Below are 14,762 nucleotides of genomic sequence, written 5' to 3'. Positions count from 1 at the left end.
ATTACCAAATAGAAGTCTGGACCGTTAAGCAACTGTCAATAAATTCCAAAGAACTGAAGTCATAAAATACACATTTTATGATCACAGTGGTATAATACTGGGGTTCCTATGTATTTAGGAACTCTAAATAACTCATGCCTCAAAATAATCATAATAGAAATGTTTGAACTGAATGATAATGAAAATATAAACTATTTTAGCTGCTATTTCACAGCAGCTAAAGCAATGATTTGAGGGTAAGGTATAAATAAGTACATAATTAGAAAGAAAGTTTTAAAATCAATGATCGAAACTTACATCTCAAAAAGATAACAAAAAAAAGGCAAATTAAGCTCAAAGACAATAGAAGAAGCCAAATAATCAAGACGGGAAATTTTTGAACCAGAAAACAAAGTCAAACATTGGTTGTTCGAAAAAATTACTAATTAATAAGCCATTTGAAAAATTGACAAAAAGGCAAGAAATGAACATTACCAATATTAAGTATAAATAGGGAGGTCACAATATTAATACAGATATTTAAAGAATAATGTGGAAATGTTATAAATAATTACATGTCAATATATTTAACAACAGATGTTAACTAACAAATTCCTTGAAAAGCACTATCTGAAACAGACAAAGAAGAAATAGAAAATTTAGTAATATTGAATCTGCTAATATTCATTTCAGAGGCATAAAGAAGTATTTGTTTTCTAGTTTGTTTTGATAAATGTTTCAAACATATAAATGGACTTTGGATTGTAGTGAGTTCCATATCAATAGAGATATTAAAGAAGAATTTAGATTAAGTACCGTGTATGTATCACTGACAAAGGTAGGACTAAACCATTAGATTTTTAGTATATACAGAAGGTGCCAAAAATGTATATACATTTTAAGAAAAAAAAACTATTAAAATTGTAATACTCAATATGTACTAATAGCAAAAGATGAATACAAGTCACGTTTGACTTCTGCAATTACAAGAGGTGCTCAAAGTGGTTACCATCAGCGTCCAGACACTTCTAATTATGGCAAACTACTGCTTGAGAAACATTGACCAAAGTGTCGATTTGTATACATATTTTTGGCACCCGAGTATATACTAATATGTGTATATATAGTGTACATACATATATATGTATATATATATATATAATATATACTTATATATACTAAATATATATTTATTAATAGTATAACACACATATATAAAATAAAATATTCTGTTAGAAGAAAGAAGGAAATCCTGCCATTTAAGACAATTTGGATGAAACTTGAGAGTATTATGCTACGTGAAATAAGTCAGGCAAAGAACAAATACTGTATGATCTCAATTATATATGGAATCTTATAAAGCCAAACTCAGAAACAGAGAGTAGAATGGTGTTTACCAGGGGCTGGGATTGGGGGAAATAGGGAGATGGTCGAAAAGTGTAAACTTTCAGTTATAGGATGAATAAGTTTTGGTATCTAATATCCAGCAGGGTGATTATAGCTTATAATACTGTATTATATACTTGAAAGTTGCTGAGCAGATCTTAAATGTTTCACCTCCAAAACAGAAATGGTCCCTATGTGAGGTGATGGAGGTGCTAGATAATGCTATGGTGGTAATCATTTTGCAAAATACAAGTGTCTCAGATCAACACACTATACATCTTAAACTTATATGATATGTGATATCATAATAAAGCTGGGGGGAAAAAGAACAGATTTTTGAGAATAGCTCTTCTCCATGCCAGAGATCACCAGTGTAGTGCCTAATTTACTGGAAATATGTAATTGTTATATATTTCACTAGTGCAATTCATCTATTATCCTAGTTAAATCAGGCAAGTAATTAGGTAAAATTCATGTGTGATACCTTTCTTTCATCTTTCTGGGTCATTGACAAGGTGCTCAAGTCTCCCTTTTAGGGCCCAATTTGAGATTATGCTCTCATAATCCCTTTCCTCCTTTCTGCTCCTGACCTTGTCAAAGCCCTAAAACAGCAATCCGATCAGGCTAATTTACACTAAGATGTGCACCACTGATGGCCATCAGGCTATATTTTAAATAAAAAGTTTTAACTATTGTGAATTACTGATTGGCGGCATTTCCGACGTGGTCAGCACAGCACTCTAGACTACTGGGCAAAAGATTTGGTTTGAGGGGGGGGAGTGAGAGCAAGCTGGGTGAGGAACCTTTTTGGTCTGCTGACATTACAGAATCGAGGCTCCCAGCCACTTACATGACCACCTCTGAGATAAGTCACATTCATTACACGCTCACTTTTTAAAATTTTAAAAATGTACTACATGGGCTTGGAACGGGACTAATAATTTCAAAGAGTGATGCACTGATGACTAACTCCAGAACTCTCACCAAACATGAACTACATTTAATCCTCAAAGGACCTGAGGCTGTACTGAATCAGCCTTTCCCAGACTTTTCTATAAAAATGAAATTTATAGAGGGCAGGTGGCAACAGGCACCCCAAAATAAGTGGATTAAGTAAAAAGGTAGCTTTTCAGAAAGAGTCATTCTTACCAGAGTAGAAATACGGGAATCCTCTTCAGAAGCTCTAATGTGCGATGGCTTTTCTTGAAGTTTTGCCCTTTCCAAAGCTTCTTTCTGACTAAAAAAGAAAACAAAAAGTAATTTAAAGTTTTATCAACAAAGATTAACTCCTTTAACTTCCGGTGGAGAGTAAGCAATTCTAATAAAATATGATGGAACCATAGAACATTCTATCAGAGAGCAACTAGGATAACGTGAAGAAAAGCACACAGCTGGGAGCTGGTGTAGAGCTTTGATCACTTAATAGATGTGCAACCTTGGACACGTTGCTTAAAGTCCTTGAGTTTAGACTTTTTAAAACATTAAAGAAAAGTTAGTATTCCTATCTCAAGAGCGAAACGAATACTGATTGATTATTATTATTGTGTTCAGTGTTTTTCAAAACCATTGCTGTCGTCATCATTATCTGTCATGTCCATTGGTCTCTAAATGTGGTTATTCATCAGAATAACTCAGTGACCCGTTCTTAAAAACAAATTCCTTAGCTGTGGAGACTGACTTCATATATTTTGGGGTAAAAAAAAAAATCCGTTTTTTTGTTTTTGTTTTGTTTTTGTTTGTTTTTTTTACAAAAACACTTCTTTGTTGGGACTGATCTAGTTGTGGAACAAAATTCTGTAATAATTTCTTATAACTATGATCCTGAGAGTTGAAAAAAGTTTTTTTTTTAAGTGAAAATTAGTAAATATGATGGTTAGAATTTACATGTGAATTTACTGTCTTCAAGACTCAGGCATTCTTTGTCCTGTATCGGGGCCCTGAATCTAAAGACTTATTTTAAGGACCTTATAGTTCATTTTAAACAGCAGTTTCTAAAAATGCAGTTCGCCTACCACCTGAAGGGTAACAGGATCCTTTTACTTACAAGACATCTCTGCACATGTAGCACTGGTTTTTGTATAACTTCCCATCAGCTCCTCGCACGGGATCATTTTCTCGAGTGCACAAGAGCTCATCATTCCTCATATATCTCCGAAAGTTACCACACTGGTCCTAGAATATGAGAAAGGGGAAGTGAACATGGCTTTTTCCCTTCTTGGCTTGGTGGTTTTCTCAAACTTGGTTTTAGGAGGTCTTCTCTTGGCTCTGGGCTCAGACTTACTGCACTTATCCTGGCAAGGGAGGCCAAGGAACACCCTGACTGTCTAAACCTTCCATCCTCTGCTTCATTCTGAACCTCTCTACACTGGTCCTGGAAATGCAGGGAAACATAAAACCCTTGATAGACCTTCTAGTCTCCCTTACCTTTTCCTTCCAGCCTTCCTATCCCCCGTTTTCCACATGAGATACACCCTTGACCAAAGGACATTTTCACAAAAATCTAAGTCTACAAATGTGATTATCACTGTTAAAGGACTGAATGACAATGTCTTCTTTGCAGTCTTGAAAAGTGAATAGAAAAGGCAGCATCATGCATGCACCTATTGATTTGTTGATGCTGAGAAAATGATCTGGAGAAAACAGAAAAAAAGACATCAAAGAGAGAAGCTAAAGAGGAGGCTTTGAGATTAGTTTTCATTGCCTGAATTGTTAAAATCAATGTCAGCAAGCTCCCTGAAGCCTCATTTCACATTTAGTGTCAGATAAGCATGCACCTGAGGTGGTAAGGAATTTTGCCCTCTATTTTTCAATCCACATTTCTCCCAAAAAGAGAGACTAAAGCAATGATTGACACACAATGCAGGAGAATTCTCTACAAAATTGAGAAAAACATTAAATATTCAAGTCAGAAAAAGAAAATCTTATTATAAGCCCAAAGTGATAATATTGCCAAAATCAATTTTCTCTGAGGCAAAAGATTAACATCTTTGTTATCCAAAAACTTGAGGAGAATGGAAGATCTGAGGATGAAAATTAAAACTGTTTTCTGTATATCTTTTAAGAAATAACCTTTGCATCATTTGAAGACTGGTCATGTGGTTTTTCTTCATCGTTCTCTTTTCTTTCACCAGCTTCTCGCTCACTGCAGAATAAAAAAGGATAGTGTAATTTTTCTAGGGTTATTTTGAAAAATTTTAACCAAGTATTTCTCCAATTCTAAACATTAACGGATTTAACACTACTTTCTCATATCTAAAATATATCTGAAATTCCTTTTTTACTAATGAGTTCTGATTGTTAGAATTTTCACAATTTGTGGCAGTGCTATCAACTTTCCTAAATTCAGTTATTATATGGTTATTCAGAATGATATATTGCAAGGCCATTATGTTTTTCCTTAGTAGATTCTATTATGTCTTTCATGTAGAGTTGTTTCAGTTCTCCTTTTTTATTTTTTCTTATTAAATCACAACTAAACTCTCCAGTATAGATTGTTCTTTACATAGTTCTACTGCCTTAAAGTTTACAAACATTTATTATATTATCTCCTTGAATCCCTACAAATCTGTATTATGAAATTATCATTCCCTTTATACACAGGAGGAACTGAGGCTCTACAAAGTAAACTGGCCTGTGCCACGTTACTTAGCTGATACGTGTCCTCTTTGAAAGTCAATGATTTGGGCACTATACAATAGCTAACTCCCTCTCACAGGTGCTCCACATATGATTACGCTGCTCATCATCAAAATAATTTCTTATGAAAGTATTTTGGAAACTTATGGTCCTCTTCTAAAGTAAGGAGCTACTATTATATTTTTAAAGTGTGATGTCAAGTGCCTTAAGTTTTCAATTAAGAGGAACTATTTTCTGGCCAACAGGCACAACATATCAAATTGATCAATAAACCTGTTCACGTACAAGATGCTCTGACACATTGCACACTTGTTGACGTGCATCTTGCCATATGGACCTCGAACTGGGTCATTTTCTCTGGTGCAGATGAGCTTTCCATCTCTCACCATGCTCCGAAATTCATGACACTGATCCTGCCAAGAGCAGCAAAAAAGATGTTACTACACCAGTCTGATCTTAAACACTGAAAACATGACATACACTCATAACATGTGAGGGGGGAACATCTAGAGAAAATGAAATTTTATAGAGATGGAATGTGTTTTAAAGGCATTTTAGTCCATTTCTGCTTAGAATCCTCTCCACGGCAGCCTTCTCAAATAATTGTCTTGCCACAGTGGAATTTCACTACCACCTAAGGCAGCCCATACCATTGTTATACAGTTTTCTATTAGGCTGAGCCCCAAATCTGTCTCCCAGCAACTGTACCCATTACTCCACACAGAAAAAGCCCTGAAATGAACTAAAAGATGCTCTTTTGGCAAGACATACTAAAATGGAAACTTTTATCTGGACATTTTCTATGTATACATGTGTAAAGAACATTTAAATTGACCAAGATTATCGGTGGAATAGATGGTCTATAGAGATCATTTGAAGTTGTGCAATAAAGCCTTTTCTCAAAGCCGTTCATGTACCAAACTGTATAACAGATATCCCCAATACAGTATTTTTTAAAAAATGATAATTACTATTAATGTTTCATGTTGTTTAGTCAGTATACACCTACTGAAAAGTTGCCTCATTAATGGGAAAACCTCCCTAGGGAAATTTCAATATTTTACTTTTGTAATTGGAGTTCATAGATGGATTAGAAGAGATTATCCTTTGAAGTCAAATTCATAAAATCCTCTCTGAACCCAAGGTGCATAAATTTAGTACCTATGTTTTCTTCTATGCAGTTTATTGTTTCAGGTCTTATGTTTAGGTCTTTGATCCATTTTGAATTAATTATGGTACATGGTCACAGATAGCAGTCTAATTTCATTCTTTTGCATGTATGTGGCTTTCCAATTTTCCCAGGACCATTTTTTGAAGATGCTGTTTATTCTCCATTGTATGTTTTTGGCTTCTTTGTCGAAAATTATCTGTCCATATTTATGTGGGTTTATTTCGGGGTTCTCAATTTTATTCTATTGGTCTGTGTGTCTTTTTTTCTGCCAGTACCATACTATTTTGATTATTGTTGCCCTGTAGTACAAGCTGAAGTCAGGGAGTGTGATACCTCCAGCATTGTTCTTTTTTCTGAGGATTGCTTTGGCTGTTCAGGGTCTTTTGTGGTTCCATACAAATCTGATGATTTTTTGTTCTTTTTCTTTAAAAAACGCCATTGGGATTTTGATGGGGATTGCACTAAATCTGTATATTGCTTTGGGTAATGTGGCCATTTTAACTATGTTGATTCTTCCAATCCATGAACACAGAATGTCTTTCCATTTTTTTGTGTTTTCTATTTCTTTTAAAAATGTCTTATCATTTTCAGTGTAAAGGCAAGGGAAGTAAAAGCTAAAATAAATGAATGGGACTATATCAAACTAAAAAGCTTCCGCACAGCAAAAGAAACCATCGACAAAATAAAGAGGCAACCAACTGAATGGGAGACGGTTTTTGAGAACAACGCCTCCGATAAGAGACTACTATCCAAAATATATAAGGAATTCATACAACTCAACAACAAAAAAACAAACAATTCAATTGAAAAACGGGCAGAGGACCTGAAGAGACATTTCTCCAAAGAGAAAATATGCTCAACATCAGTAATCATCAGAGAAATGCAAATTGAAAACCACAGTGAGCTATTACCTCACACCAGTTAGAATGGCTATTATCAACAAGACAAATAATAACAAGTGTTGGAGAGGCTGTGGAACAAAAGGAACCCTCGTACACTGTTGGTGGGAATGCAGACTGGTGCAGCCTCTATGGAAGGCAGTGTGGAGGTTCCTCAAAAGATTAAAAATAGAATTACCGTATGACCCAGCAATCCCTCTCCTGGGTATCTACCCCCAAAAATCTGAAAACATTTATCCGTAAAGATATATGTGCTCCGATGTTCATTGCAGCTTTATTTACCATGGCTAAGACATGGAAACAACCAAAGTGTCCTTTGATAGATGAGTGGATAAATCATACACAATGGAATACTATTCTGCCATAAGAAAAGATGAAATAGTACCATTTGCGACAACATGGATGGATCTTGAGATTATAATGCTAAGCGAAATAAGTGAGACAGAAAAGGTAGAGAACCACAAGATTTCACTGATATGTGGTATATAAAGCTGAAAACAACAAAAGAACAAGAAAAACAAATGAAGAAACAAAAACTCATAGACACAGACAATAGTTTAGTGGTTACCAGAGGGTAAGGGGGAGGGGACTGGTAGATGAGGGTAAAGGGGATCAAATATATGGTGATGGAGAGAACTGACTCTGGGTGGTGAACACACAATGTGATACATAGATGATGTATTACAGAATTGTGCACCTTAAATCTATGTAACTTTGCTAACATTTATCACCCCAATAAACTTTAACTAAAAAAAAAAAAAAAGGAGGTAGAAGCGATTGCTCTGTGTCATATTCTATGTGTTGGTGTTGTAAAGCACTGAACATCATTTGTTAAAGCCCCAAACTGAACACAAGATGGCACTGCAATGCCAACTTAAGAATTTATCACCTAGAGCTCCGAGTTTTTCATACTTGCTTTCTTGTTTGTAATTTTGGTATCTGTTGGCTTGGTTATTCGTTTTAAAACTTCAGAAAAGAAATTCACTTGATGATAACAATTTGACAATTGTCACTGGTCCTACAAATGTGTGGTAACTGTATCAGAGTTGCTCTTAGGGTAGTGATTAGCATGCTCTTTCTTTGCATGATCTGGCCACGTCTTTCTTGTTCACCGTTACAGCCACAATGACTCTGACAGAGTAGACATTTCATAAATATTTGTTGGATGAATTAAACATACAACCAACTGTCCAAATTTTAGTATTAGCATATTAGCATATCTAACATATATTACCTGTTTTTCATTGTTCTTTTCTCTTGTGTTTGTCCTATTATTTTCCTCTTTTTTTCTTTCAGCTGCTTCCCTTTCCCTGGAAGAAAAAAATGGAAAGAAACATTTCAACCAAAATGAACGAACAACTCACAGATCTGCTTGTTAAAAAATGCCATTTTCTCAAACTGATGAGAAATGATTATTACACTTTAAGATTCACAATTAAAGGCCAATTTTTGAAAAATACTCACAGCTTTTCCTTACACATAGCACATTTATTGCCATGTGTTTTGCCATTTGAATCCCGGACAGGGTCACTTTCTCGAGTGCAGATAAGTTGTCCATTTTTCATTTGGCTTCTAAACTCATTACACGTATCCTGAAAAGAAGGAAAGAATACGTTGGAAATGGCTGCTTTCACAAAGTATTTGACTGGACTTGAAAATCTGAAGATTTCGGCTAAGAGTCAGGCAGCCACTTAACCTTGCTATGAAATGGGAGTATAATGGCCCATGAAGATTTCTACAGCCTAATTCCTGAAACCTGTAAATATGCTGGCTTACACAGAAAGGAGGAATTAAGGTCCAAGATGGAATCAAAGTTACTAATCAGCTGACAAACCTTAAAATAGAGAAATTATTCTGGATTATCTGGCTAGGCCCAATGTAATCACAAGGGTTCTTATGAGCGAAAGGGGGAAGCAGAAGAGTCAGTGTCAGAGTGATAAAACATGAAAAAGTTTCAACTGACCACTACTGGTTTTAGATGGCCACAAGCCAAGGAGTGCAGGCAGCCTCTAAAAGTTATGAAGGGCAAAGAAACAAATCCTCCCCTAGGAGCCCTGCGGACACCTTGGTTTTAACAAAGGGAGACCCAGTTAGGACTTCTGAACTCCACATATATATGAAAATAAATTTGTGTGGTTTTAAGCCACTGGTGGTAGTAACTTGTTATGTAGCTAAACCTCATTTTCCCCACCTATAAAATAAGATTTAAAAAATGTATTTGATCAGGCTGTTGAGAGACTTAAATAAACTACAATTTATAAGAGTACTTTGTAAAGTGTTAGACTGAAAAGTCTCCACTTAGCATTAAATTTCCACACTGAACGAGTTACCAGTGATATTTACATTAATGATGGCTTCTGAACTAAAGGCAAGATCTTGGTTGGCAACATTGACACACTCTTTCTATATTTTTGATAGCCAAGTGTTGACTTACAGAGAGACCATTCTTTCAAAAGCTAGTTAATGACTCACCTTTCCTGATGCCGATTCAGTCCCATTTGATCTGGAGCCAGAATGCTTGTTTTTTTCATCTGCTTCTCTTTGCCTGGAAGACAAAAGAGTCAATAGTCATCTTGTTAACATACTCAGGTTTCAAAGGAGCCATGGAGTTTATGTACCCTAAACCAGTTCCTTCACAGAGAATCTCTCTGCCTGTCCCCATGATGGATAGTCAGCTCAGTTATTTCTTTTTTTTATTAGTTTCAGGTGTAAAAAACAATGTAATAAATATTTATCATTTATATCCCTCACACAGTGATAACCTTCTTCCCCCCATCTACTACCTCTCTGACATCGCACACAGCTATTACATTTCCACTGTCTCTATTCCTAATACTGAACTCCACTTCTTGTAACTATATATATATAGTTTATATATATAAAATTTTGGTTGATAGTCATTATTTCAGCTTCAGCTTCAGGTGTACAGTGCAGTGATCAGGCATCTACATCATCCCTGAGGTGGTCTCCCTAATGGGAGCCGTTATGGGAAACAGTATGGAGGTATCTCAAAAAACTGAAAATAGAACTACCTTATGACCCAGCAATTCCACTCCTAGGTATCTATGCGGAGAAACCCAAAACTCTAATTCAAAAAAAATTATGCACCCGATGTTTATTGCAGCACTATGCACAATAGCCAAGACATGGAAACAACCAAAATGCCCATCGGTAGACGACTGGATTAAGAAACTGTGGTACATTTATACAATGGAGTATTATGCAGCCACAAAGAAGAATGAAATCAGCTCAGTTATTAAGAAGCTGCTTGATCAGGTAGTTTAGATCAACTCAAGTAATTTCAAAGTCCCCTTTATTTGTGTCCAAATGTATCTTCCTATAACTTCCATCCTTTAGTCTTATTTCACATTCTCAGCACAACACAGAACAAGCCTGCTGAATCCATTACCTCTTCCTGATATTAATCCTTCAGATCTTTGAAGGTAAGTTTCAGGTCTCAAGTCCAGCTTCCTTAGGTCTTTCACCTTTTCATCATGAGCTGTGGTTTCTAAATTCCCCACCAACTCACCATTCTAGTTCCTTGATATGTAGCTCAATCTATTATCATATTATTTCTTAAAGTATGGAGTCCAAGACACTAGAAAGGAGACAAGTGATCTAGAAAGTACCTTAGGATCATTTTCAAACCTGATAAATTTTTAATGTTAGTGGTCCTTAAGTCTTTAGGTGCTTTAAGAATCATCTGTACAACTTTTTGAAATTCAGATGCAGTAACCATCTCAACAAGATCTAGACTGAGACTCAGTGACCTAATTTATCACAAGCAAGCCTGTGATAATAATTCTGATGCATTTTGCCCAATATCCAAATACTGAAAATCTCTAGTACACGTATTTCTCTTTCAAACTTTCTTTAGTTGTTTTTTTTTTCTCAAAACAAACATATGTGTGAATCTATATAACACAAATATGTACACACACACACACACACACACACACACACATACACTCACAATTTTTAGGGAGCTCCCTTTGAGTATGTAAGAAATAGGGAAGTGGTAGTAAAATATATCCTGAAGATTCAATCACATATTAATTCATGAAATTTTAATCAAGTAAACTACTGGAAAAAGAGGGTGCCTAGAACGATTCAGTTTGGTGGACTTATAGTTATAGTCAGGGTTTGCTCAGAAACCTTCAGTGGCCTCCGATCACACATAGACTAAAATTCAGTGTCCTTCTCTTGACCTAAAAAGCCTTATATAATCTTTCTGAACTCATATCTCACAATTTTCCATGCAATGATATTGATATACAGTGACCTCCTTTGTGTTTCTGAGCTTGCTAATTTCATACAAATCTTCAGATCTCTGTGTTGGTTCTTGCTCTGCCTGAAATGTTCTTCCTCCAGATAATCAAATGGTTCACTTCAGTCCTTTTTAAAGGTCACCCTCACATGTCAGGCCTTCCCTGAACACCATAAACAAGTAGCAACTTCAATCGCTTTCTGTTGCCTTATTCTGCTGTATTTTTCTGATTACCATCTGGCCTTGTGTTATGTAGCTATTTCTTTATTTGTTTATAATCTGTCCTCCCTGTGTTATATTATAGATTCGTAACGGAAGGAACTTTGTCTTGTTCCCTTGAAGTATACTTATCCATGAATTATGCCTGTTACATAGTTGACAGTCACAAACCATTTATTGTCAGATAATTGGTTTCTAAAGAGTGTAAAAAATTATTCCATTTATGTTGTGTTTTGTTAAATACTCCAGGTAAGTATCTTATAACATAGGTGACACTGATCACATCAGCAAATTTTTATCTTAATAATTTTCTACACTGAGAATCATCATTTGTTCTTTCACAAAATTATCCACTATTAATAAGTGATGCATCAACAAACAACAAGTGCTGGCAAGGATGTGGAGAAAAGGGAACCCTTGTGTACCGTTGGTGGGATTGCAGGTTGGTGCAGCCACTATGGAAATCAATATGGCGGTATCTCATAAAACTGGAAATGGAACTACCTCATGACCCAGCAATTCCACTCTTATGTATCTCTCCAGAGAAATCCAAAACGCTAAATCAAAAAAAATCTATGCACCCCTGTGTTTATTGCAGCACTATATACAATAGCCACGACATGGAAACAACCAAAATGCCCATTGGTAGATGACTAGATTAAGAAACTGTGGTACATTTATACAATGGAGTATTATGCAGCCATAAAGAAGAATGAAATCTTACCATTTGCAACGATATGGATGGACCTAGAGAACATTATGCTAAGTGAAATAAGTGAGACGAAGAAAGACAAATACCATATGATCTCACTTATATGTGGAATCTAAAGAACTGAATAAATGAGCAAACTAAACAGAAATAGTCTCAGACATATAGAGGAAAAACTAAGGGTTGCTAGATGGGAGGGAGGTGGGGATGAAGGAGAAGGTGAGGGGACTAGAAAGCTCAAATTTGTATTCACAATATTGCCACAGGGATATGAAGGACAGTTCGAAGAATACAATCAATAATATTGTAAAGATTTTGTGGGGTATCAGATGGGTACTTGTCTTATTAGGGAGACCATGTCATGGATCGTGTAGAGGCCTGATCACTGCGCTGTACACCTGAAGCTTAAACTGAATAATACTGAACGTCAACTATAATTTAATATATATAATAAATTTAATAAATTATATATAATTTAATATATATATATATATATATATATATATATATATATATATATAATCATGGGATATGAAGTACAGCATAGGGAACAGTGTCAATGGAATTATAATAGTTATATACGAGGTCAGAGAGGTAACAGATGGGGAAGGAGGGTCATCACTCTGTGAAGGATGAAATGTCTAACTATTACATTGTTTTGCACACCTGCAACTAATAAAAAAAATAGTAAAAGTCATTTAAAAAAATGTGATGCAGAAAGAAACAAAGGCACAACTGAAAAGCTATTTCAATTATGTTGGTCATATCTGCAAAGTATAAGTTGTGCAAAGGAGCAACATGTTATATTATAAGGGAGCCTAAATTATTTATTATTATTAATGGTGATACCTATTATTTCCTGAACATTAATGGCAATGCTAATAGTGCCAACTCACACGCATTGCATGCCTACTTCGTGCTAGGCGCTATGCTAAGAGTTTCACATGGTTCCTCTCGTTTAACTTTCAAAAGAAACACTATTGGCTACTATGATTATTGTTGCCTTTCCCCCATTATAAATATGAGCTGATTGAAGCCTCGGGAAGTGAAATAACTTGTCTGAGAACGTGGAGCTGAAATAGCCATCCGATACCAAAGCCCTGGCCCTGCGCCACTCTGCCTCCCTACTTCTATTAAAGCATTTTTACAATGTGAATAAATACTAGACTGATGTTCAGAAGAACTGAATTCTAGTTTCATCTCTGAAGCTTACTTCCCCTTGAGACCTTGAACGGGAAAAAAAAATCAGTTATTCTCATCTGTAAAATGCAGCTTTTGGATTAGATTTTCTCATATGGCCTATACTACTACAATGTTGTAATCATTTTTCAAGGAGAAAGGTGAAAAAAGTGTGTGTGTGTGTGTGTGTGTGTGTGTGTGTGTGTGTAGAAGCATTAGATACTTATTAAATACATATCAATCGAGTGCCACAACTAATAGCATTGCAATATACGCATCAAATTTTAGAACTATGATGGATACCTTAATGGATACCATCAAGGTCACCTAGAAAACCACCTCAATATACAAATGGGATGGACAGTGGTTATGTTACTTGCTCCAGTAACACAAAGAAAGAGTGGTTCAATTGGTTCATAAAGCACTCTAATTCAGTACCATTCACCCAGGGAAAAGAAATGGAACACACCCTGGATTATGCAATAAATGTGCCCCACATACATGACAAGAGACAATTCTCTTGAACTATGTGGGTCAACTATTCCAAGTGGCCATCACAAACTCTCCCTAGGATGTAGGCGCGATTATCCACGATGATGGCACTTATGTGTCAAGGAATTATGATAAAACGTAGAGTAGGAATCAGCCACTGATTAACTACCTTTGCTAGGGCTCACTGTTCCTTCAGGGAAACAAGAGAAAGAGATAATATTTGGGAATTAACAGAAAGAATGATTTTCATGGAGAGAGCCCTAAGGAAATAAGAAATAGCCATTCATTCAGGGGGAGTATGCGGCTATCTTTTAGACATGCCTGTTGAGAGAAGTACTTACAGTATCTCTTTACACATGGTACACTTATTGTTGTATGATTTGCCATCAGCATCACGTACAGGATCACTCTCCCTGGTACAGCTGAGTCTTCCATTTTTCATGTTTTCCCGAAACTCAGCACATTGGTCCTGAAAAGAGAGAAGAGAGCAGGCCTTCTGGATTACTTGATCGGTTGCATTGTTATTAAATGTGTTAAACCATTTGAGTAAGAGAAGTTCCTGTCTACCTCCTCTTATAAGGAATATAACCTCTAGGATTGCTATCTACAGAGAAAGAGGGGCTGATATCATCCATATTCTAAGAGGTCAGCTGTCATGGCTAGTAATGTTGCTTTTAAGGTTTTATACGGAGAATAGCTGGCTGGGATTTAACAACATAGATCAAGCGTCAGTAAAGTGTAGCCTACAGAACTAATCTGTTCTGCTGCCTCTTCGTATATATAAAGTTCTATATATAAAACTTGAAATGCACCCACATTCATGCA

At 35.8% G+C, this 14,762-nt stretch overlaps 1 protein-coding gene across 2 annotated transcripts in view; it reads right to left on the bottom strand.

The window, feature by feature from the left end:
* The window catches only part of SPINK5 (serine peptidase inhibitor Kazal type 5), a 77,584-nt gene that overhangs the window by 6,875 nt on the left and 55,947 nt on the right, over positions 1–14,762 (bottom strand). For both annotated transcript variants that reach the window (XM_033096959.1, XM_033096960.1), the window contains 8 exons: positions 14,279–14,406; positions 9,544–9,616; positions 8,536–8,663; positions 8,306–8,381; positions 5,287–5,414; positions 4,435–4,507; positions 3,410–3,537; positions 2,515–2,602 (listed from right to left, as the gene is read on the bottom strand). In XM_033096959.1, coding sequence (XP_032952850.1) covers positions 2,515–2,602; positions 3,410–3,537; positions 4,435–4,507; positions 5,287–5,414; positions 8,306–8,381; positions 8,536–8,663; positions 9,544–9,616; positions 14,279–14,406 — 822 coding nt within the window. The remainder of the gene's footprint in view (positions 1–2,514; positions 2,603–3,409; positions 3,538–4,434; positions 4,508–5,286; positions 5,415–8,305; positions 8,382–8,535; positions 8,664–9,543; positions 9,617–14,278; positions 14,407–14,762) is intronic.

This window comes from Rhinolophus ferrumequinum, chromosome 24 (assembly GCF_004115265.2).
Source record: "Rhinolophus ferrumequinum isolate MPI-CBG mRhiFer1 chromosome 24, mRhiFer1_v1.p, whole genome shotgun sequence".
NCBI lineage: Eukaryota > Metazoa > Chordata > Mammalia > Chiroptera > Rhinolophidae > Rhinolophus > Rhinolophus ferrumequinum.
This window is presented reverse-complemented; position numbering and strand designations above follow the sequence as displayed.